The sequence below is a fragment of the Spermophilus citellus genome, assembly GCF_964194105.1.
Source record: "Spermophilus citellus genome assembly, chromosome: 17".
NCBI lineage: Eukaryota > Metazoa > Chordata > Mammalia > Rodentia > Sciuridae > Spermophilus > Spermophilus citellus.
In genome coordinates this window covers 11,792,789-11,816,591 of record NC_138199.1, presented here as the reverse complement: position 1 = coordinate 11,816,591, position 23,803 = coordinate 11,792,789, and the positions used below count along the sequence as shown (strand labels likewise).

General features: G+C 44.8%; 1 protein-coding gene across 10 annotated transcripts in view; it reads right to left on the bottom strand.

Annotated features, from left to right (window-relative positions):
* GAS7 (growth arrest specific 7) overlaps window positions 1-23,803 on the bottom strand; it is a 224,530-nt gene that overhangs the window by 84,059 nt on the left and 116,668 nt on the right. Inside the window, exon 1 of one of the 10 annotated variants that reach the window (XM_081272605.1) lies at window positions 13,104-13,368. The exons of 4 other annotated variants lie outside the window; for them this stretch is intronic. Coding sequence is in view for 2 of the 6 variants with exons in the window: in XM_081272600.1 (XP_081128726.1) it covers window positions 13,077-13,106 (30 nt within the window). In the remaining 4 variants the exon portion in view is untranslated. Of the gene's footprint in view, window positions 1-6,742; window positions 6,782-13,076; window positions 13,369-23,803 lie in introns of those variants that run through there. 5 more of the 10 variants (XM_081272600.1, XM_081272601.1, XM_081272598.1 and 2 more) reach the window with 5 other exon arrangements.

Below are 23,803 nucleotides of genomic sequence, written 5' to 3'. Positions count from 1 at the left end.
AGTTTCCTTCCACGTTAAATCCTTCCCTTCCCTTCCTCAGTCTTGTGGCTTCTCTCTTTCAATTCTGTCAGCTCTTTCCCTTGGGAATAGGAACAGGAGACAGAGGAGACACGGTGAGGGGGCAGAGGGCCCTACCTGGCAGGGAGAAGATCAGAAGTAACCAGTGTGGGGTGGGAGAAAATAAAAGCAGTTTTCTCCAACTCAGAAATTCTGAATCTAACACAGAGACATCTTGGTGGGAATTATAAAAGCCTGTCTCTTCCTCTGGCAAGAGCCATCCCGGACCAAAGTGCAAGCTGGATTTTAATCCTTTCCATCCTTATTTGTTCAGTCAACAACTTGCTCAATTATATATGAAACTTAGCGATCTGCTGTATACTCCCAAATGGGTGCATGAGTCTTTCATCCTGTAGCATGCATCAGCGCATCACTTTTAAAAAATCTGAATGTTATTCCATTGTATGGAAATACATTCCACATTCTGTTTATTCATTCATCCACTGATGGACATTTTGGGTTCTTTCCACTTGGGTGCCATTATGAATAATGTTGCTATGAACATTCTTGTCCATGTTTTTTGGGGTTCATCCTATTTCATACGTACTATGGCAAGGCTCAATTTTGACCACCTCAAAACCCTAGTCCGGTAGGTTCTCTACAAAGAACTGAGATGAGATTCCATTTGCACATATTAGTGATGACTTTCATCAGTCACCAAATGTCTACAGTGTACCAGGGACTGGGCCTGGCGCTTCACACAATCACCTTATCTTCACAACTTGCCTGAGCCATAGATGGCCGTTTATTCCCATTTTAAATCAAGGAATGTTCAGAGTCAGAGGGCTTATTAGCTTGCCCTATGCTGCACAGCTAACTGAATGGTTGGTAAAACCAAACTTCTTTAAAATGTTAGCTTTGGGCTGGGGTAGAACCTATGCTTAGCATTCAAGAGGCCCTGAGATCTATCGCTAGCATCAAACAAGCAAAACAAAAATATTAGCTGCGTTCTAGAGACTTCTATCCCATTCCCTAATGCCAGGTTACCCTTACTACCCCAGACCCAGTTGCCACCCAAGGGCGATGACAGCTTAGGCCTGATTCTCCTGCCTGTCTCACAGTCTCCAAATGAGCATATGCCTTCCCCGGAGATATGCAAAAGCATCACCACCCTCCCCCAAGCTGTCACATTCCCTAGCTGTAGGCTGACTTCCTGGTCTCCCTAGTTAAAAACAACACAACCCAAAAAGAGAAAAAAAAAATGTCCATCTTAATGGTGGCTACTGAGTCCCCCTGGAATAAAAAGTCAAGCGGACAAGCAAGGGCGGTCACCTAGATATTAACAACAAAAGCCCCTCTGTGGGTGTAGCTCAGTGCCAGAGCCCTTGCCTAGCATGCATGAGGCCCTGGGTTCCATCCCCAGCACTGCAAAAATCAGAAACAAAATTTTTTAAATGTCGTGATAGCAGTGTTTCTCCAAATGTGGTCACCTTGGGACAACCCCTTCGACACCTAGGAGGTGGGTTAAAGTGCACATTTCCTAGGCCCTGATTCCGACACTAAATCAAACTGGGGCCTGGGGGGGGGGGTGTCCTGCGTTTTTAGCACATATCCAGGCTGAGCCCTAGGCTCACTCTACTCTGGAGCGACTCAGGTTAGTGGGAGAAACTGAGAGAACTCATCACCTCTGAAATGGAAACTGGGAGGGAAAACATAAAATTTCAATAAGCTCAATTTGCATTGCACGGTTACTTATTCAAGAGAAAGATCTGAATCCTCTAACCCCAAACTCTTTAAGCAAATGATGTTTTAAGAAAGACTCCGGGTTGGGTCTGCAGACTCCAGGCGGAAAACCAACCCCTATCCTCAGCAACCCACAGCCTCCGCCACTCTTCAAGTTCAAGTTCATCCCGGGACGCCACCTCCACCTGCGAGATGCTTCTGGGAGCACCTGCCTCTTACCTTCTGAAGCAGCCAGCAAATGCTACTTGCAGGCGTTCCACGGGTGGTCGTCAGGCGCTTGATTTAGCAGCCAGATCAGAGAGTTTTAAGGTCCCCTATGCCTTGTCTTCTTACACCCCAAACCCAGCAGCAATAGGAACGCTAAGAAAGGCATATCCACAAGACTCCACACCCCTCTCCCCCCACACCCAGATCTATATATAACATCTCTGAAGTTGTCAGCCTAACGAGCCACTTTCTGGCAGACCCGTTGCCATGACAATGACTGCTAATGAGCCGGGTACTGTGATTGGCACCGCTTGAAGGCTTCTCCACAAAGGGCTCCGCAGTACTCTCTCCCTTCCCTAGCCATCCATCCTGCTGGACCTCCAGAAGTGGCCAGGGCATGGCAGGGGTGTGCCTGGGAGGCCTCAGTGCCTGGAGACCGGTTCATTAATAGCTCACCCTGAGAAGTGGGAGGAGAGCCCAAGAGTGGCTGCTGCTGCCAGTTATGTACTGAACAGAGGGGTGGAGCAATTACTGATGGGGACCGCAAGTGTCCACCAGGAAAGACAAAGACCGATGAGGCCACAGGCTGGTGATTCACTTCATCATCACGCCTTTTCTGCCGGTCACCTCTTTGGGGTGGGCAGACACCTATGCAGAGCTGGGAACGGCGACCCATGGCGGGTACCACCTCCCACCATGACATCACCCGCCTCAGAGTCAGTGCCTACAAGAAGGCACCACACCTTTCCTTTGTCTCCCAGGTGGAAGGACTGCTCTCTGCAGCTCTGGAAGCCTTCCTATCCATTCAGAAATAGCAACCCACAGGAATAGCGAGGGAGGCAGCAGAGCCACCTGGCCGAGGCAGGGTGCATTCTGGGAGTGTGGTCTTCACACGTAGGAGACAGGTGGGACCCTGGTGATGTCTTCATGCTCTCTTGGAAGCCAGAGATGGAGACATGGCCAGGGGGAGGAAGAAAGGGAGGAGAAGGAGACACCGTATCCAGGGATAAACAGGCTATATGACTCAGGAAGGGGGACCACATCCATCTTTTTCTTGGTCTTAGCCCAGAGCATTGGGTGAATGGATGAATGAAGGCTGGGAATTGTAGCAGGAACTTGGTTTCAAACAGACCTGGGCAGGCTGCCTCAAGAACCAGGTAGAGAATGGCAACCCAAACAACATGTGTGCACTCCACCTGGGAACAGATCCCAGCTCTTGACAGATCTGATCGAATGGACACTGCGTAATGGCAGGTGAGAGGAAAAGGTGATACAGGGCGTTTCTTCACCTGCAGAAAACAGACGGAGGAAGAGCATCCAGAATCCTCAAGCCAATCACAAATATCAAAGCACAGATTTCTCATAGAGTATCCAGGAGAAATATGCTGCAAACTAGACTATGTAGCAGCCCTCAATAGAAGGAAGAAAGAGAAGGCAGGCAAGACCAAAAGAGCCAAAAGAGAGAGCAAAACAAAGACCAAACAAAGACCAAAAAAAGGACCAAGGTGATTTTGCAACCTGTACACTCAGAAAAATGAGAAATTATACCCCATCTGATTCAAATGTATGATATGTCAAGATCATTGTACAGTCATGTGTAACTAATTAAAACAAATAAAAAAATAAATAAAAAGAAGGTATCTGCAGAAAAAAAGACAAGTTGGTTTGGAAAAGGAAACAAAATTAAGAAACAACTAAAACTCTAGGGAAATTTCAGAGGTTGTAACAAAAAAGAAAACACACTTTGGTTGCAATAAAACCTAGAATCAACATTGCAAAAAAAAAAAAGTGAGCATGCATAAGACAAAGTGGAGAATTATTTCCCCAGAATGGAAAGAAAATGAAAAAAAAAAAAGATTAAATTAAACAGAAGGACAGAACAGCAAGCCAAGAGAGAGACACTGGGTGTTCCTGAAGAGGAGGCCAGAACAAAGGCTCTTTCACAGAAAGGAACTGTAAACCAAGGTGGACGGGGAAATCTTTCCCAGGCTGTGCAGCGTGGTAGATGCTTCACCGTTGGAGGAAAAAGGACTTTTAAAAGACCAACAAGAAGACACACACTAACTAAACAGGGACAAAGATAAATTCCTACACTCGTGTAAGTGAGAAGATGTGAAATAAATAAAGGGAAAAGCATGAGGCTGGTCTCAGACTTGTCTGTAGCCACATCTTGAAAGACACTTCCCACGTCGTATGGGGCTAGACCTTTACGTGGAGCCACGCTGCCCTTCAGGTACAAAAGAAGGTGACAGAAATACATCCTCCTATAGACGAGGGCTCAGAAACACGGCTGTGTGTGTGTCCTCCTTAGTGAACGTACAGTCATCCCTCAGTATCTTTAGGGGATTGGTTCAGACACCCACGGATGCCAAAACCCCAGAGCAGTACTGTGAGACAAAGTCCCTTTTATAAAATGCCATAGTATTTACATAGAACCTGCACACATCCCCTTGTGTAGGTTCAATCCTCTCTAGGTTACTTTTAACATGGAAAACTATATAAATGCTAACTAAATAGTCATACTGTGTTGTTTGGGTAATAATGAAGAAAGTCTGTACATGTTAAGTATAAAGACACAATTTCTGCTGGGCGCGGTGGTACACTCCTGTAATCCCAGCGGCTCGGGAGGCTGAGGCAGGAGGATCGCAAATTCAAAGCCAGCCTCAGCAATGGCGCGACACTCAGCAACTCAGTGAGACCCTGTCTTTAAATAAGATACAAAATAGGGCTGGGGATGTGGCTCAGTGGTCGAGTGCCCCTGAGTTCAATCCCCGTTACCAAAAAACCAAAAAAATGACATAATTTGTTTTTCAAATATTCCCAATCAGATAGTGGAATCTGTGAATGTAGAACCTATGGATACAAATCCAATTGTACTTAAAAGATGGACTTCAAGTTCCTGAAAGATTAAGACATGCACAGGTAAAGAACGAAGAAGTCACGGTCAAAAGAACTAAGGCTGAATACTGAAAGTAATGTACCAAAAAATGCATTAATAATTATAAACCCAGCTATAGAATTGTGAGTACAACTCACCATTCATTACAGAAACTGTAAAAAATATGACATGGTGATTTGGCTCATGAATTCCAGATAATACTTGAAAAGATTAAGAAGCAAGAGAGAATAAAAATAAGGTGAAATAAGATGAAACTGCTCTTCCTTCTTATATACTATGGTGTGTATGTGGTTGACACTGTGATTTGTTCCCCTGGAGGTTCATGTGCAGGTAGCTTGGTCCCCAATGTAATGGTGTTGAGAGGAGTAGAACCTTTAAGAGGCGGAGCCTATCGGGAGATCCTTAGGTAATTGGAGGCACCGTTGTTGGAAGGGATTAATGCCTGTCTCCTGGGAATGGATTAGGTCTCTTGGGACTGTAAAAATTGTTGTAAAGCAAATTCAGCTTTTTCAGCTCCCTCTCTTGATTCTTTCACCCTGTGACTTGCCTTTCTTCCCCCGCTACTTTACTCTTCTATCATGTGACACCATCTACCATGTTATGGGGTAGCATGAGGCCCTTACCAGAAGCCTGTGTTGGTGACTACTTTCAGACCTCCAGACCTATAAGCTGAATAAACTTCTTTTTTAATATAGCAACAAGACTCAGGTACTTTGTTATAGTAACACAAAATGAACGAAGACATCATTCCAATCAAGAAATATCTTCTGTGTCCTCTTGTTCCTCCTGTTGAAACTATCAGATACCCGCCCAGGTGGCTCCCTCCTCTGTCCTTTGACATTTAGTGTCTGCACTTGTCTCTTCCTCAGAGACTGGAGCTTCCCAACCAGAGGGAACACAACAAAAAGGATGGGATCCCAGACAGAAAAGATCCTGGCACTGGGTGACACTCACCTTCCTTCTTCTGGCCCCATGAACAACCAGCTTCCATAGGAAATTCTCAGTCCTAGAATCCATTGAGGTGGACAGGCTGGGGTACTTACAGGCTGAGGGATAACTCAGTAGCAAGACAGAGCTTTCCAAAGATCTCACTTGTCCCACTTCCTCTGAAAGCCCACACTAGGTTTCCAGAGCCAAAGTTCAAAGAAGCCCTCGGTGAAGACTGTGGCCATCTCCGGGCTGAGCACATCTACTTCCCCTGAGCCTTTCTGGTTGGTGTCATGTGAGAAAGAGGTCAACTGCATAAGACTCACCTTTGGCTCTTACCAACAAGAAGCCACAGAGAGCCACAAGGGTCCACTTTCTTCATTCTACTCCTCTAGTTATAAAGTTCTCAGTAACTGTTTCCAACTCATCAGTAACTGTGGCCAGAACCCTTCACGTATACCCTCGAATCTTTATGAGAAACCACCTGTTCAGCCAAGCTGCCTCTTTGAATCCATAAAGGAACTTCCCCCACCAGCCTTTAATCACATAAAGGTCAATGTCCCCAGAAACTCTTCCAAACTTGGTATAATCCAAGTATCCACAGACCTAGCCTCACTGCCCAGTGTAGATGGATGGGGTCACAATGCTGGGGTAGCAGTAAACCACATCTCACTGGTGTGACTTTTCCTCTGACTCATGTCTGACCTCTCTACCCCAAAGGCTTCCTCAATGATAGATAAGAGAGCCCAGAGGGTGCCTAAGTTGGGTTCCCTCAGCGGGGTTGAAAACTCCAGTCCCCACAAAGCATCTGCCCTGCTCTTCCACACTCAATCAGTCTCTTTCCCTCACGTCCTCACCCATCGCTGTTCTGGTCCCTGAATCAATGGGAGACAGCCTCACACTGAGGTTGTTACTGGTGCCCCACCACAAGATGCAGACATTAGGCCCACAGGAGTTTGCTCCCAGCACCCGCAAATCTGCCAGCCAAAGACCTGAAGCTGCAACCCTTGGGACGTTCCAGACCCGTCTTGATCCTGGTAGTCTCAGTGAGGATCAAGACGGGTCACCACACATGTCCATCTGTGAGCCCCCGGTGCCTCTGTGAGAGCCAATCAACTCACTGGGTATGTTTCTCAGGACTGGGCAGGGAGAGGACATAGAACAATGGTCTCTATTTTCTGACCCTGTAAAGGAATGGAGTGATCTGGTTAACCAGGAATTTGGATGAACACCATTACAATGGAGCCCATGCAGCAAGGAGACAGGAAGTCAATCCTCGTAGGGAAATTTGCTAAGTTAGAAAACATGGGGTCTCCAGGGAGACCAAGACTGATGAAAAGATTTGCCAATGATCCTGCAAAATGAAAGGATGAGTTCAATGCCCCCCCTCCTGGGTCAGAAGCCATTTCACAGCCTTCAAGAGTCTTAGAGGTCAAGGAGCCCAGGGTAGGAAAGAAACGCCTTTTATGTGAGCTTTGCTCATGTTCCTCCTCGGACCCTGGAGAAAGAGATCTTTATGGTCATTGCACCTGCAGATAGAAGATGGAAGGGCCAATTAATAGATAATGCAAGATGTGGGGAAATCTGAACAGCCACGTACTTCTTGTATCTGAGGTGGCTGGTCCTTTTTGCTGGTGGCATCTGTCTTGGAATAACCCACAGCATGACAGGGACCTGAGAGTTGCTTGCTGTGTCTTTTGCATCATTTGGGAGGATCTCAGCATTGACCAACCAGCGTGATTGTGACACTGAATATCAGTGTCACTCCTTTAGCCTCTTACAGAGGTTTGAAGCAGGTTACCTGAAGGCCTTACACTATGTTTTAGGGCTACAGGAGCCAAGGAGAGAATGTGCATAGGTGTAAGGGGGCAGGAACACGTGCTCCTGAAAACAGAGCTTTGAAATAGGATGGGAAGCAGGGATTGTTTCCAGAGCTTGAAGTTTGGGCTGGGAAAGTCCAGAGAAAGCTCTCCTGCTTTGTTCCAGTGCTAAGGTCTGTTGGTCCTGATACTTCAGTGCAATTAAAAGGGTCAAAGCAGTCTGCGTCTGGTAGCTTCTAAAGCCAGAAAACCTGAGTGACTCTGCTCACCAGCTGTATGAGTCCAATTTGCTTTGCTGTGCACTTAATAGTGAAAAGAGGTTTATTGAGCTCACAGGTTTGGAAGGTCCAAGAAAAATGGAATGGGTGTTACAACATTGGAGAAACAGAAATGGGAAGGGAATCGGCAGCAACAGAAGAGACCAAACATGTGATGTGGCCCTGCTTTATAGGCTTTAGAACAACCCCGGAAAGCTCACTCAGAAAGGTCAGCATTAATCTCATCTGAGGTACATGGCTCCATGACCTATCCCCCTTCCATACACTGCTGCCTCTTAAAGGGTCTCACACCTCCACATGTCTACACTCGGGACCAAGATCCCAGCACATGAGCCTTTGGGGGACACAATGAAACCGCATCTAAGCCAAAAAAACAGACTTTGATTAACACAGACATTCAGTTTGAACGTCCCACTTCCTGATGGGCAGTTGAAGACTGTGGGTTCATTCTCTCCCACTCCTTCTCTGGCAGTTTCTAAATAGAGTGGACCATTCTTAGAGTCTACCTCCAATCCAGGATGGCAAAAGCATTAGTAGAAAGTATATACGTGGTAGGCGGGTCTTGGTGACACAGGCCTGTGATCCCAGTACTGAGGAGGCTGAGGCAGGAGGATGGCAAGTTTGAGGCCAACCTGGGCAACTTAGCGAGATGCTATCTTAAAATATAATGTAAAAAGGGCTGGGGATGTAGCTCAGGGGTAAAGCATCCTTGGTTTCAATCCCCCATACCAAAAAAAAAAAAAAAAAAAAAAAGAAAGCAAGCACAATTCTCAAGTGTTGTTACAGACAACTAGCTATCATGTGTGCATTTCCTGTATCATCTCTGGGCACATTGCTTCCTCATCTGTAAAAGTGAAGGGGCTGCCAGTCTTCAAGCATTGAGGTTCCAGAACCCAGGGGATGTCTTTCGTAATGGAGCCTAACACCACCACAAGGGAAATTTCAAAGCATTTAGGTGCTCAGCTCAGTTGCAAAAGCAGCAGTCACATAAACAAATGAGGCTGACAGAGAGCTCCTGATAAGAAACACAAATGATCATGAAACGTTCATTTAGTTTTGTTTTAAACTGCATGTTTTTCCCAAATGAGTAGGCCTCAAATCTTTTAGTCTAGGTCCATTTTCGTCCATTTCCTCGGCCAAATCTAACTTGAAATTGGTGGAAAAGAAATGCTGAGACATCAATAACATAAAAATGATCTAACAAAACTGGACATGAAATACATGCCCAAATCGGGATTCAAGATTGTGGCTACGGTGTCAGGTCTACACAAGGAGACTGACTTCTTGGGGATTCTTCTCTTTTTTTGTTACTGTTATGACCAATTTGTGCTGACATGTCTTGATTTGTTTAAAGGAGTTGGGCTAGAGGTTATCATTTCTCTTGAAGGTAAAAGTTCTTGAAATACATCCTAGCTTTTCTATGCTAGCTTGTATCTATAATGGCATCAATTATTACCATGTTCCAGAAAACTTTTTTCTTTTTCTTTTTTTTTGTTGGAGACAGTGTCTCACTAAATAGCCCAGTTGAACTTGTCATCCTTCTGCCTCAGCCTCCAGAATAGCTGGGATTAGAGTTGTGCACCACTGTATCCAACTTAGAAGACACTTTTGAAAGACACTTTGAGGACTATTCACTTCTAATGATCTCCTCAGGGAACTCCGGGTAGGGTGAGACCCATCTAGATGATTCCTGGTCAAATTTCCCTTTGCAGAGGTGAAAGTCTGAGAAGAAGAGAGATTTGCCAACACTTAGTACTGAGAGAGACATACATACAGACAGACAGACAGAAAATATATACTATCCTCCCAAGTTCTCCTTTATCATTAAGCTACAAGCCCCTCTACCCCTTTCTGAATATTTCTGGCATTTTCTATAGCTGTTGTGCCTCTGCCGAAAACCTGTAACCCAAATTACCAAGCGTTGTTCCATTGAAATGGATTTAAGAAATTCAGAAATATATGTGGTAGCTAAAAAAATTTGATTTCAAAGAAGCAGAGCCCAGGAAATGTGTGGGGAAGGAGGAGGAGGAGGCAGACAGGATGGTGAACAGGGAAAGGGACGCAGTTAGGTAGGAGGAATAACTTCCAATGCTCAGTAGGATAAATAGAGTTGACAACAATTAATTGGATATTTCAAAACAGCTAGTAGACAGGATTTCAAGTGTTCCCAGCACAAAGAAATGACAACCTGTCTGAGGTGATGGATATACCAATTACGCTCATATGATCACCACACCCTGTATACACGTACTGAAATGTCACATTGTACCTCATGAGTGTGTGCAATTATTGTGCATGAATTGAAAATAAAAATATATTAAATAATAATAATAATAATAATAGAAGAATTTGTTAGGAAATCAGGAAGGCAGTTGAAAGTTGCTAGCTTGTCATCACATGCAAAACAACTACCTACCAGAAAGAGACTTCAAGGGCAGGAGATAGAGCCACTCTGTGCAGATGCTCTGGGGGGGCAAAGGCAGGCTTCCTCAGGGAGTTGGTGTCGTTTTTAACAGAAGGCGGATGGGAGCTCATTAGAGCATAAAGGTGGGTGGCTCTGTCTTCCCGCCCACCCAGGCCTGCCATCCAGTTGGCTTGGCTTTGTGGTTGCTCCTTGTGGGCAGTAGCAACCCGCAGGCACCAAAAAGAAATGGAAGTAGCAAGTCTCACCATTCGAGTTACTTATGGTTAACTCTGCCGCTCTAACAGCCTGTGTTCCCAGTCATCCTGATCAAAGTCTTCTGACTCCAAGAGATGCTCCTAATTGGTTCTGAACCAGGAGCCCCCGAGGGAGATGAAGCCTCATGGGGGCTACAGCAGTTTCTGAGTCAGTCAGGGGTGCACTGCAGCCAACCCAATTTGGCTGCACTATTGGAGTCTCTGCTACTGATGCACAGAGGGTGACAGCCAAGGTTCGGGAGCTAGCATGGTGCTGTGGCAATGTGAGAAGGACACAGGATATGAATTGGGACCCCGGGGGCCAGGACTGGAAGCCGCTTCGGTCTTGCTATGAGATCTTAAGCAACCCGCTGCATCTCTGCTAAGGGGCCCCCATTTCCTCATCGCTTAAATGCAGAAGTTGGACCAGATGGTCTCTGTGGGATATATATATATATATATATATATATATATATATATATATATATATATATATATATATATATATAAAATATCCTAATACTCAATGATTCTAAATGTTAGCATTAATATATCTGTTTTAAGGGCATACCATTTTTGTAGGAGGAAAAAAAAATGTCACATTCAAGTGTAGATGTGATTTGGAGGCACAGACCACTCTTGAAATGCTGTCCAGGCCCCAGACACCTGGAATCCTACCTCTCACCACAGGGAGTATAGTCCTGATAGGCTTGTGTCCATGTTTCCCTGTTAGAGCCACATTCAAGATCCCAGCTCTATTTGCCTAGCAACTTGATTCCTGCCCCACACGCTGAGCTTCTGTCTCTGTGTCCAGCATCTGTTATACTCTTAAGTTAGAATTCACCTGCCCACACCCCCAGACAGGCTCCAGTGGAATTTTTTTTGGGTCTTCCTGCTAGCAGAAAGTACACCTGCTTCACCTGTCACATTATAGCCCAAACACACAGTCCACATCAGCTTGGGCACACCCCACCCATGGCCTGGCACCCACATACCCCACACGGTCAAGAGCTTGACTTCTTGGGCTCTTCCCAGTTCCTTTCCTGTCTTTCAGTGTTCATCTTCTTTGGTATTCTCTCCTTCTCCAAAAAAAAAAAAAAAAAAAAAAAAAAAAAAACAAAACAAAAAAAAAACCACCATGCACCATCTGCACGCAGACAGACCTGAAAAGTATCCTGAGCACCTAAAGCAGCAGCTGCAGGGCAGCTGTGACTTGGTCAGAACTTGATGGACTGATCTGTGTTCCTCATAGCAATTATTTTCCAAGGATAACCCTCTGCACCAGCAGAACAGGAATCTTGTGGGGTATGGGCTACAAATATGGAGACCCAGGCCATACCCAGTGCTGGATCTGCATTGTGAAGGACCCTTGGGCAATCCAGATGCATATTAACCTTTTTTTTTTTTTTTTTGGTGGGGGAAGTACCGGGGATTGAATCTAGGACCTTGCACTTGCTAGGCAAGTGCTCTACTGCTGAGTTACATCCCTAACTCTTTTATTAATTTTATTTTATTTTGAGACAAGGTCTTGTTAAATTGCCTAGGCTGGTCTTGAACTTGCTACTCTCCCGTCTGAGCCTCCTGAGCGAGTAGCTGGGATTATTGACATGCACCATGGTGCCACATTAACCTTGAAGAAGCTCTGCTGTGGTGTTTCCTAGGAGGTCCACTGGCCCGTTGGAGGAAGCTGCTGGATAACAAGCCCCATCTCCCTTCTCCCAGCCTTTCTCAGAAGCCACACCAAAATCACAGAGGCTCACTGGTCCAGCGAGGTGGAGAAAGATTCTAGGCAGAAATACCCCCACCTTTCTATACAAACTGGACCTCTCATTTGTACAGAGCCTTTAGAGCCTGAGCACCAAAAGTCTAAACTGATGAGAGGTCTCTCTTGTCCAGGAAAAGGGAATGTCTAAATTTCTGGTGGCAAAACAAGGTCGCTCTATTCTTAAGTCTCAGAAGAACTTCTACTGTGGCCGCTGCCGCTCCCAAACTGGAAAGAAGCCTCAGCCAGGCTTGGAACCATAGTCTATTACTGGGAAGATACTCCACTACCTTCTGAGGTTTCCAATAGCTCCCCCTAGTCTTCATGTAGCATCTTATAATCTCCCCCAAGGGCTTGTACCTCATAGTGCCCCAGGTAGAATGGGGCCATGGTGGGCAACAGAGATACACAGGCAGAAGCTAAATTTCATATTTGGAAAAGTAGAGGGAGCAAGATTTGCACTCCATTCCCAGACTATCATCAACCACATCAATACTCTGCTTCTCTGCCCCAGGCCCGCAACTGCACTGCTCCTGGGGGCCCCTTTCCCTCTGCAAACACCCCTTCTTAAACCTTTCTCTTCCTCCCCTCCTCTCCTGATTTCTTACACAGTGACCCATGTTGTCTCTTCTCCCTGTTCGCGCCATCAGCCCGTGAAAGGTACCCCCAGACACACAGGATCCCCAACCCTTCAAAGCTCATCAGGTTTTCAGAATGGCCCCTTTAAAACGTCAAAGACATCTGAGAAATATGCACAGAAGGACATTTGAGCCCTGAGCCCATACCTGCAGACAAGCAGGTTTGATCCTTACCATTGAAGAACGGCTGATCCTCTTGGGGGGTTGCTATACCCAGAGACTGAGGTTTGGTCTGAAGCCCTAGACTCAGAGCCCGGTTCAGGCTGGCTTCCTTTCCATGTCACCCTCTATGAGAAATGAGGCTGACAAGCAGCTACCCCAGGGTCTGTGCTCTGGGCACCCCGGAGGATGTTCTTGTGGTTTTTCTCTTAGTTGTTCTTGCACAAAGAACCCACTACATTGCATAGTTCCTTCCAAATCTGCTCCAGTGTCTGTTGGGAAATCAACAACTCATTCTGGACTTTCCAGATGCAAAGTTTCTGGAGGACTTCATTTCCCCCCCGCCTCCCTTTCACTCTTTTTTCCCCTTTCTCAGCTAAAAGAAAAAGTTGGCTGAGGTCAGGGCATACAATGGCCAAGCCTGTGTCACTGACCAGATGCCTCCCACCCCTTGGCCTGTGGACAAGGGCAGCTTTGTCCACTGCATTTTTAGGCGGGACTCCTGGGGCCTACCCAAACTCCACTGGGGAATGTTTCTGCCAATTTCTTCCCAACACTAAGTCATAGCTCTGGCCCTGGCTCTGGCCCTGACCAGGGCCCCAGCTGTGTGAACCCAAGGCCAGATAAAAGCCAACATAAAAAGAATGGAGAATGTTTCCCCCCAAAGACCTGTTGTTTGAGACCTGTCCAGGGCTGTTCATCTGGTGCCCCCAGAGGTCAAGATGTGGGTTTGCATCCTGGGCCTTCGCTTTGTCCTTTCAACCATCAAACCTGGACAAACCCAAGGCAAAGGAGGGGGTAACGCTATGTGGTCCAGATAACAGGGCCGGAGGATCGCAAAGTTGTAAGTTACAAGTAAAGAAAGGATTAGGCCCAGACAGCAATATAGCACCCACCAACAAACTGAGTTTATGTCTGGATCCTGGCTGAATCCATCATCTTCCATTTAGAAGCCTTCTGGGGTAGCTAAAGATTCAGCATTTAAAGTTCCATCTATTTCTGTGATTACTCTCAGAGGTGAACCTTTGGGATTTTAGAAATAATCCTTGTAAAGAATGAAATATGGCTTTACAGAAAAATTGAGGTCCCGAGGTCTTTGTGGTTTCTTATATGACACTGCTTCTCAAAAGCATATGGAAGAACTGTTATTTATGAAGCAGTTTCACAGCTGTTCCTTGGTTAGGGGCTAAGGAATTAAGTCTCCCATTTATGGATGGAGTCAGACAAGTACCAAGCTATAGTTGTCTCACTACTCATAAGTTGGGTCTGGGGGTGTACCCCAGTGGTAGAGAACTTGCCGAGTATGCACAAGGCCCTGGGTTCCATCCCCAGCACAAAAAAAAAAAAAAAAAAAAAAAAAAAAAAATCATTGCTCATTGGCTGGAAGACCTTGGGCAAGGCCTGTGGGTTTAATTTCTTCAAGTGTAAAATGGAGATAGTCACTTTTTTTTTTTCTCAAAAGGCTGTAAACATTCAGCATAGTGTGAGGAAGATGTAAGTGCTCAGTAAAAGCAGGTATTATTGCGGTTACTATCATCGATGGCTGGAAGATGAGGAGCCTCAGTATCTCTGAGCCCAAGAAGAAGTCTAGAATCAGCAATGAAAAACAAATAGCCCCTTGAAAATTAAACAAGGACATTTCTCCAAAGGAGATGTAAAAATGCCCTCCAAGCTCATGAAAAGATGCTCAACATTTACCACTCATTAGGGAAATGCAAATCAAAACCACAATGACAAGACAGAAAATACAATTATAATGCACCAAGGAAAAAAATATGGGAAAATAAAACCAGACAAGAAAAAGTGTTGGTGAGGATGTTGAAAAATTGGAACCCTTGTGCATTGTTGGAGGGAATGTAAAATGGTGTATCTCCCAGGGAAAAAAGCATGATGATCCCTCAAAGAAAACAAAAAAAGAATGAAGCATAGAATCATCCTATAGTCTAACAATTCCACTCTGGGTTTATATTGCAAAGAACTGATATTTATACACCGCCCACCCGCTCATGGTGGGATTATATGCACATTGCAAAATGGTGGAAACAACCCAAGGGGACATTGATGGATGTATGGGTAAATCAAAAGTGGTATGAAAAACACTGTGGAATATTCTTCTGCCTTACAAAGGAAGGAAATTCTGGCACGTTACAGCATGAACCAATCTTAGGGGTCAACATGAATAAGCCTTAACATTATGCTAAGTGAATTAAACTAGTCCAAACAGACAACTCCAGTATGATTCCACTTATATGAAGGTCTCAGGTAGTGAAATTCATAGAGAGACAAAGTAAAATGTGGTTGCCAGGGGCTCGGAGGTGGAGAATGAGGAGTTAGTGTCTAATGGGGACAGAGTTTTGGTTCTGCGAGATGGAAGAGTTCTGTGGGTAATGGTGGTGACGGCTGCATAGCAACGTGAATATGCTTGATGCCACTGAACCAGACATCCAAAAATGGTGAAGACGGCAGATGTTACGTTGTGTATCATACCGCCAAAAAAAAAAAAAAAAAAAAAAAGTCTGGGACACAGAGATGGTTTAAATCAAGGGACCTGGGGACATTTATTTAAGCCAATCTGTGAGATACATGCAGGAAGAATCTCCAGGGAAATGTGTATGCAGAGGGAAGTCACTCAGCCTCTTGGTGAGGGGCCCTGGAAAGCCAGACCAGAAAGGGAGGCTGAGCATCTACAGCAGGATTCCCCATGCTCTGTTTTGTGTGCAATCTTGGGGAAACTGAGGCAACACGGCCAGCACCCTGTGAGTCGTGGGCCCTTCTGCTTAGGGATGTGGCATGCACAGAGTGGGTCACAGGGAGCCTCTTCTTTGACAGACACATCAACTCTTGGCTTTCCAAACTGTACCCTGCTTTTCTGATGTTCTCTCTTACACACCTTGTGACAGCACTCATCTTTTCCTCCTCAAAGCCATCGACATGGCTGCTTGGGGGACTCTACTTCCCCCTATCTAACTGTTGGGCTCTCATCTGCTCTAAGAACGCCACAGGGACCTGTTATTAGGCACTCAGTCTGGGCCGGGAGCTGTTGTGAATTTCACATATCTGATGTCACTTAATCCACCTAACAAATCAACAGGGAAGATAATTATCTGCATTTAACAGAGGAGATGGATCAGGAAGGAAGGTCAAGGGATGATACTCCAAGCCATGTGGCCAGTAGGAGAGCAAAAAAAAAAAATCAGGAGAGGCTGAGTGGGGTGGCGCATGCCTATAATTCCAGTGGCTCAGGAGGCTGAGGCAGGAAGATCCTGAGTTCAAAGCCAGCCTCAGCAACTTAGCAAGACCCTGTCTCTAAATAAAATATAAAAACGGTTGCGGGGCTGGGGTTGTGGCTCAGTAGTAGAGCACTCACCTAGCACAAGCGAGGCACTGGGTTCGATCCTCAGCACCACATAAAAATAAATTTAAAAAAAGGTATTATGTCCAACTACAACTAAAATAATAAGAATAATAATAATAAAATGTCTGAGGATGTGACTCAGTAGTTAAGTGCTTCTGCGTTCAATCCCTGGTACCAAATACACACACACACACACACACACACACACACACACAAATAGGTTAGTACTAAAATGAAGGTAGGTCTGTTTGTGAAAAGAAATCCAAGTGCCGACTCTCTCTTATAAGCAAGAAGAAAGCAACAGTGGGTACTGAGCAGGGGAGGAGACATCATCAGTGCTGTTCTTTGCAAAATTTCATCACAGAAGGAGCATCAGTGCCACAGAAGCTGGGGACCAAGGGTGAGGAAGGAGGGGAGGCAAAGGAGAAGAACTGAGGATAAAGCTCACCCAGTTGGCTATGTGCATGCATGGGTATATCACAGTGCATTCCAGTTTTCTATATAACCATAATGTACCAATTAGAAAATAAATAGGAGACCAATGGAATAGAGGAAGGGGATGGGCGGGGAAGAGGAGGGAAGGAGATAGTGTTGGGGATTGAAATGGAGAAAACTGTTACATGCATTTATGAATATATCAAAATGAGCCCCATATCATGTTTAACTACAATGCGCTCAATTTTTTAAAAAAAATTTTCATCGTAGTCCCAGGATATATAAATGGGAAGAAGAGACTCAGAGCAAGTAATTTTGAGGCAATCTCCTTTCTCCTCTTGCCTCCATCATAAAAAGAAAAAGAAATGCTCTGCTTGTATTTGTCAAATGGCCCCAAGCCAGCCACTAAGAGGAGGTGGGCATCCAGAGGTGGGGTCCCCACTGGTAGCAGTTATTGGTATCTTCTCTCTGAAATGTGGGAGGGATGCTGATGGGGAACCCACACCCTCACCTTTGAGGCCAGAAATGCACAGACAGGATCAAGGTCCCTTTCTGCTCTTGGAATCCCGCTCACCCACAGGAAGATAAAAGCAAACTTGCATTTGATCCTAGATGGAGGAAACCTTCGCCTTCAGTCCTTCAGGCTTTGTGGAATTAAAATGGACATGGAAGCTTTCACAGTCCATGACTTCTTGGTTTTAAAACCACAAGAGGGGACAGAGTTAAGCCTGTTCATTAACAGTAGCACCACACAGATGAACAGATGCAATACGGCAATCTAGCACTACTGGTTACACAGCAATGGTCACCCTTGCAAACTCCAACATGGCCCTGGTCAAGGGCAAGAGACCTCTCTGGGCCATTATAAACCAGGAAGCTAATATGCTCTGACCAGGGCCAAGTAGAACACACTAGTCCTGCAGACACTTTATTTTTTTTTGGCTTCCCCAACATTAATCCCTTAGGAAATGAAAGATTCACAAATACATTGTGTAACGAGTTTACTGGTGGGGTACCTCTTGGCATCTCAACCCATAAGCCACTTGAGTTCTGTTTTGTTAATGGTCCTCTATCACTAGAATTGACTGTGAAAAGTATACTAATGACCTCTCCATTTGGCCTCTGCAAATAGGTAGGTCTTGCCTTTCGGGGGCCACACATACAAATGAAAGACAGCAGGAAGTTCATGATCCCCAAAGTGAAAAAGACTGACGATCATTTCCACCAAGTCAAATTTTCCTGAGTTTAATGGAGTCAGAGAAGACCAGCCCCCCTTTTTTTTGTTTCCAATGAATTGAAAGCTATCAACCAAAATAGACCACGTTCTCTGTAGGCCCTTGTCCTCCTTAGGATGAATCGTGTTGTCCTGTAATGATAATAAGAAAGAACATCTGGGTATGGCGATGACTCACTTTTTCTAAAGGCTTCGTAGTCATGAAGGGAAAAATTATTCACCAGCCTGTGCCCTCTCCAGGGTACAGGGTCTCAAGAATCATCTCCTCCCTGCAAGTGTGGCCTCTTGGCTACAGGATCCATCAACCAACCAACAGCTGTTAACTGCTCTTTCCTGACTGCTATGGAAGATGGAGGCAAGTATTGCAGTGGGTCCTGACTTCTAAAATTTGGAAGATAAATCACAAACAGAAGTGGAAAAGAAAAAAAAAATAAAACTATCAAGGCAGATTGTAACCAGTGCCAAGGGATAAGTCAGGAGACAATAAGAGCTTTCAGAATCCGGAGGAGGGCGGGGTCCCTGTTGGCTGGGAGGATCAAGGGAGGCTTGTCAGTAGATAAAGAATTGGCCTCAGAGCTGGGACACAAAAGAAGGGCTTGACTCTGGTACCAGGAACATGATGCAAGAAGCAGAATAAGCTTTGGTAACTGATGAGATAAAGGGCCATAGGAAGAAAGAGGTGAGGACCAGGGACCCCGAGAGCCAGCCAGAGCAGGGAAGCCGTGCACCGGGATGTGGTGGAGCGTGTTGACTCTAGGTCCATGTTCAAGGTGTCCAGTGGGCAGTGGGGGTCGGTCTGGCCCTTGGCACATAGAGCTGCATCAACTGCACAGAGAAGGTGGTGAAATCCAGATGGTTCTACTCAGCGTTCATAAGAATATAAAGGAGAGAGTTGAACTTGAGACATGTTCTCACCTAAGCAGTGAGAGAACAAACTCTCTCTTGATGTTCCTTGGGCCAATCCCTCCCACTTCTGTGACTTCTGTTATTCCAAGTAGCACTCCCTGAGCCCAGGTGTTCATTCTTTCCCCTTTGCACCTGGACCAGTTTCTGACACTCAGGGAAGACGTGGGGAAATGAATGGATGTGGTTGCCGAGAATCAGTCACCGAAGCTAAACCAGGGGGGATTACAGCAAGAAATGAGCAGTTCATCATTTCCAAGAAAATGCTGATACTGGGAGGGTGAGTTCGTTTATCTTGGGAAAAGGACTATGGAGGAGAGATGGGCATGGACTGACTACAGACACACAGGAGCTACAGAGCAGGTGGACATAAAGAGAAGGGAGATATTATTAAGATGCATTATAAAAGAAGGCAAGATAGAGGGCAGGTCCATTGGTGGGAGTGGCTCCAGGTCCGGGGATGGCCTGAGCAGATGGCTCCTATTGGGGCAGTCAGTTTCTATCATGGTAGAATCCAAAGATCCTGGTAAAATTTCTTTATATGGTAGTCCAATTAAAAGAGCTCTTCACAGCCCCAATTCTAAGGGATTCCCAAACTTCAGTCATTCACATTCTATTGTCACAATGGGCCCCATCGAGGTGCAACAGCAATACTATGATTTAATTTTTTTTCCATGCTTGGGATTAAATTTTTTTCCCAGGGCCTTACACATGCTCAGCACATGCTCAGCACATGCTCTACCACTGAGTCACATCCCTAGCCTACTTAATTATTTTTTTTAACTGACATACATCCAACTTAAATCTAGCCCAGCCCTAAGTAATAATATTTATGAAATCTCACATCTGATTTAGTTGTTTTATTTTCTGTTGCCCAATAAAATAAATATCTCATAAAAGCGGTGATCTCAACATGATCTAACATTATCTGGTGGTTCCTCAGTTGTCAACGATGCACACTTTGAGAAACACAGCCTTAGACTATGCACAAAAAGTATCATGCATGTGACATCCACAAAACAGTTTCCAGGGTTCCCAAGAATCTGGGATTCCAGGGAATCCCAGAAAACCAAACTTGAATTCCCTGCAGATCACACAGCCACGGTCCCTGGAATGAGTATCTGAATCATTATTAGGAAGTTATGGGGATCAATAAAGGGAGATGGCAGATTTGCATGGTAAAGGGACAAGGGCTGAATGAATCTCTGTGGTAGACTGCTTGCCCAGCATGTGTAAGGCCCTAGGTTCTATCCCCAGCAACACACACACACAACACACACAACACACACACACACACACACACACACACACAGAGAAAATGTTCTCCACCTGATAGGGGCAAGGAACTAGGGCCAAGGCGCATCAGACAGCCATCCTCAGGACACCCATGTCAATTGGTTATTGTGCTGTTAAACTAGTAACAAGAAGAAAAGGGAAAGGAGAAAGCTCACCCAATCTTTTTTTTTTTTTCAATACTCTAAATCTGAGAAAAACACCCCAGAAACCATCAGATCAGTGAAATGAATGGAGAAAAATCTTACAGAACACAGCCGAGTTGTAAAAAGGAAAAGGCACCACTCGGTGCGGTGCCTTCACCTTCTCTCCCTTCACCACCTTGCAGAACCAGCCCTTCCTACACAGATGCACTCTCAGAGCTGCCTTCCCTCCCCACCGCCCATCTAGGTACAGCAGTTCCCCAGGTGAGCTGGCATAGGGGGACATCAGGGGCTTGGGAGGGGTGACCACCATTCTGAGGAGTTATGACTCCCACGCAGCAGAGCAGGAAGATGCCCTGGTGCAGAGACAGGACCCTTGGAATCACGATTTCTCTCATACTCTATCAATTCAGAATATCAGAGATGCAGTTAGGAAAAGGGCAGATCTCCAGGTGGAAGCCCATGTGCACGTGGGAACGGGATGGAGAGATGTGTGCATCACAGGACCGACAAGTAAGTGACTGTGAAAGGGAGCCGACCTTCTCCCAAGCAGACAGAGGGCCAAGGTCAGCGGGAGTCCCTCCATTCTGTCTGTTGGCATATTCCATGTCTCCGAAGGAAAAAAGGGGACAATGCATAGAATCAGAGAGAGGAAATACCATCCAGACGACTCAGAGGAAGAGCACAGCTCAGGAAATAATTCAGAAGAACCTTGGAAACTAACAGAATGCAAGAATTTGTGGCCTTTTTGAAAGAGGAACAGAAAATTAGAATGGAAAAACACAGCCAAAATCAAAAGGGATGACCTACAGAAGCAAAGGGATGAGGTAAGGATTATCTAAAAACTGCTCAGTTAAACCCACAAATGAAACTTGGGGCTGAGGGGTGTAGCTCGGTGCTAGGGCACTTGCCTAGCATGCTTAGAGCCCTATTTCATTCCCCCCAGAAAAAAAGGGGTGAGACATTAGGGACTTACCGAGCAAATGGTAAAAGTTCCCCAAACTGCAAAGAACAAAAGTGAAGAAATAAAAAGATGCAGATATTTAAGAACTTTTTTCATTAGAAAAGACCAGGGGGAAAAAAAATCATCTGCAAAGATTTAATAAGTGACCAAAAATCATGTACACAAAGAGGCCAAGAGAGAAGGTTACCTCGGAAATCAAACATTCCTCAGACTTCTCCTCTACCCTGCTATTCCCACCAGAATAAAGTCAGGAACATTGTTTTCCTTGCTGCAGTATCAGTGCCCACATCAGGGACTGGGATTGTCCCTGGGCAAGTGTTATAGAGTGCTCAAGGTCAAATCTCACCAAGGTCAAGCCTTACAGACCAAAGATATTCCTCTGTCTGTTGCTATGAGCGATGGATAAGTAGTTGTTGAATACTTAAGTCTGTTTAATGGAATGACTGCCCAGTTCTAGAACCAAAAATAAAGCCCATTAAGATCATACGTATCCATATAAATATACACACATGGGTACATATGTACATACACATATAAATACACATATAAATATATATACATATATATATTTAGATATTTTATTCACTTCCTTTCCAACATACACACATGCAGATGGGACAAACAGAGCTGCAAAGATGAGCTTCTCCAACAGTTTGTGATTCGAAGCATCCATATCCACCAAGCTGTATTACTATCTCATCTATTAGCCAGGCACAGGGACAGTGGCACATGCCTGTATTCACAGTGATGCGAGACTCAGCAATTTAGCAAGACCCTGTTTCAAAGCAAAAACTAAAAAGGGCTGGGTTTGGGGGTATGGCTCAGTGGTAGAGCACCCCTGGGTTCTGTCCCCAGTGCTGTCAAACAAACCCAAACAACCATGTATTAAAGACATAGGAGGGCTCTCATGGGCAGGCAAGAGAAGATACCACCCACTTAGCCTCTAGGCACTGAGGGATAAATCAATATCAAGAAGATGATGAGGGGGGAAGTAACTATGTATATGCATCTGTGAGTCATTTCTTGCTCAGTGTAGATAATAAACTCCAAACTCTGCTTGGAAGCCCAGCAAGCTGTGTGCAGTCTGGTGGGTTCTCCAGCTCAGGGAAAAAGCATGGGGCTCTAATGTTTCATGCATTCTGCTTCTTGCTCCTTACCATCCCAGAACCAGGACTGGGATATGCGTCTTTCCTGTACCACTGGGCAGTGCATGAAGCCTCATTTCATCAGTGAGGAGCGGGCAGAACTGACCCTGCCCTTTCTTTCCTGGCACATGCCAACCAACCATGGGAGACTTCCAGCTTTGGAGATACTGTTCTGGGAGAATAAAAAAAAAAGTCTTTGCTTCCTGCCTCCACCAAACCCAAGCTGTGCTATGTCAGTGACCATAGTGACCATTTTCTTTGTCAAAAAGCTTAAGTAATGACTTTCTGTGTGTTTAAAATTCTATTAGATGGACCAAGACTTTTTTTTTTTCCTTAAATCAGGAAAGACTAATAAATCACCCAATGGCTGGTGCTTTGTGTTCTCAAATCCTTTTTTCTATCATCTTCCAAGAATTGTTCTACTTTGGAAATCAGATATGCAATATGATTTCAACAATGGAAAATAATGCTCTCCCTATTCCAAATAAGGCACTAAGGAAAGACACAAAAATGTTAATAAAGTTTATCTTTGTACTGTGCGACTCCGAATCTCATTGTTTTAATTATTTTTATTTTACTGCATTTAAGTTTTTCTTCATTTACACATTTTTTTAGTTAATTTTTTTTAACCCAGAGATTGAACCCAAGGGTACTTCTCCTGCCTCAGCCTCCCAAGCCACTGGAATTATAGGTGTGCGCCATCACACCCAGCTTCAGTTAAATTCTTTTTTGTTTTTTTGTGATGATGGTTATCGAACTCAGGGCCTTGCAACTATTGGGCAAGCACTCAACCAACTGAGCTATATCCCCACCCTAAAATGAGTTCTTAAAATTATTTTTACAACTACATAACTCCCACCTCCCCAAATCAGCATATACAACTCTAAGCATAGGTAATCTCAATTATGGGAAAAAATATACACAGCATTAAGAAAAAAGGAGAAGAAGAAAAGGAATCTCCCCATTTTCTTCTTACTTCTCTTTTCTGTATTTTTAACTTTTCTACAATTAATTTTAATGCATTTTAAAATCGTTAACTTAGTTTCTATTATGAGCTCATGCGTGACTATAACCTTATTTTAAAAAATTAAATAATGCTCATAAGTTCCACTTTGACCTATCCCATCTCACTTGCCTGCTCCTAAAATGATTGTTATTTATGAGATTAGGGTTCAATGAATGGTTAGAAGGCTGGGGGAGCTTTATCTTGAAACAAAACAAAAATAAAATGAGTCAAGATAAA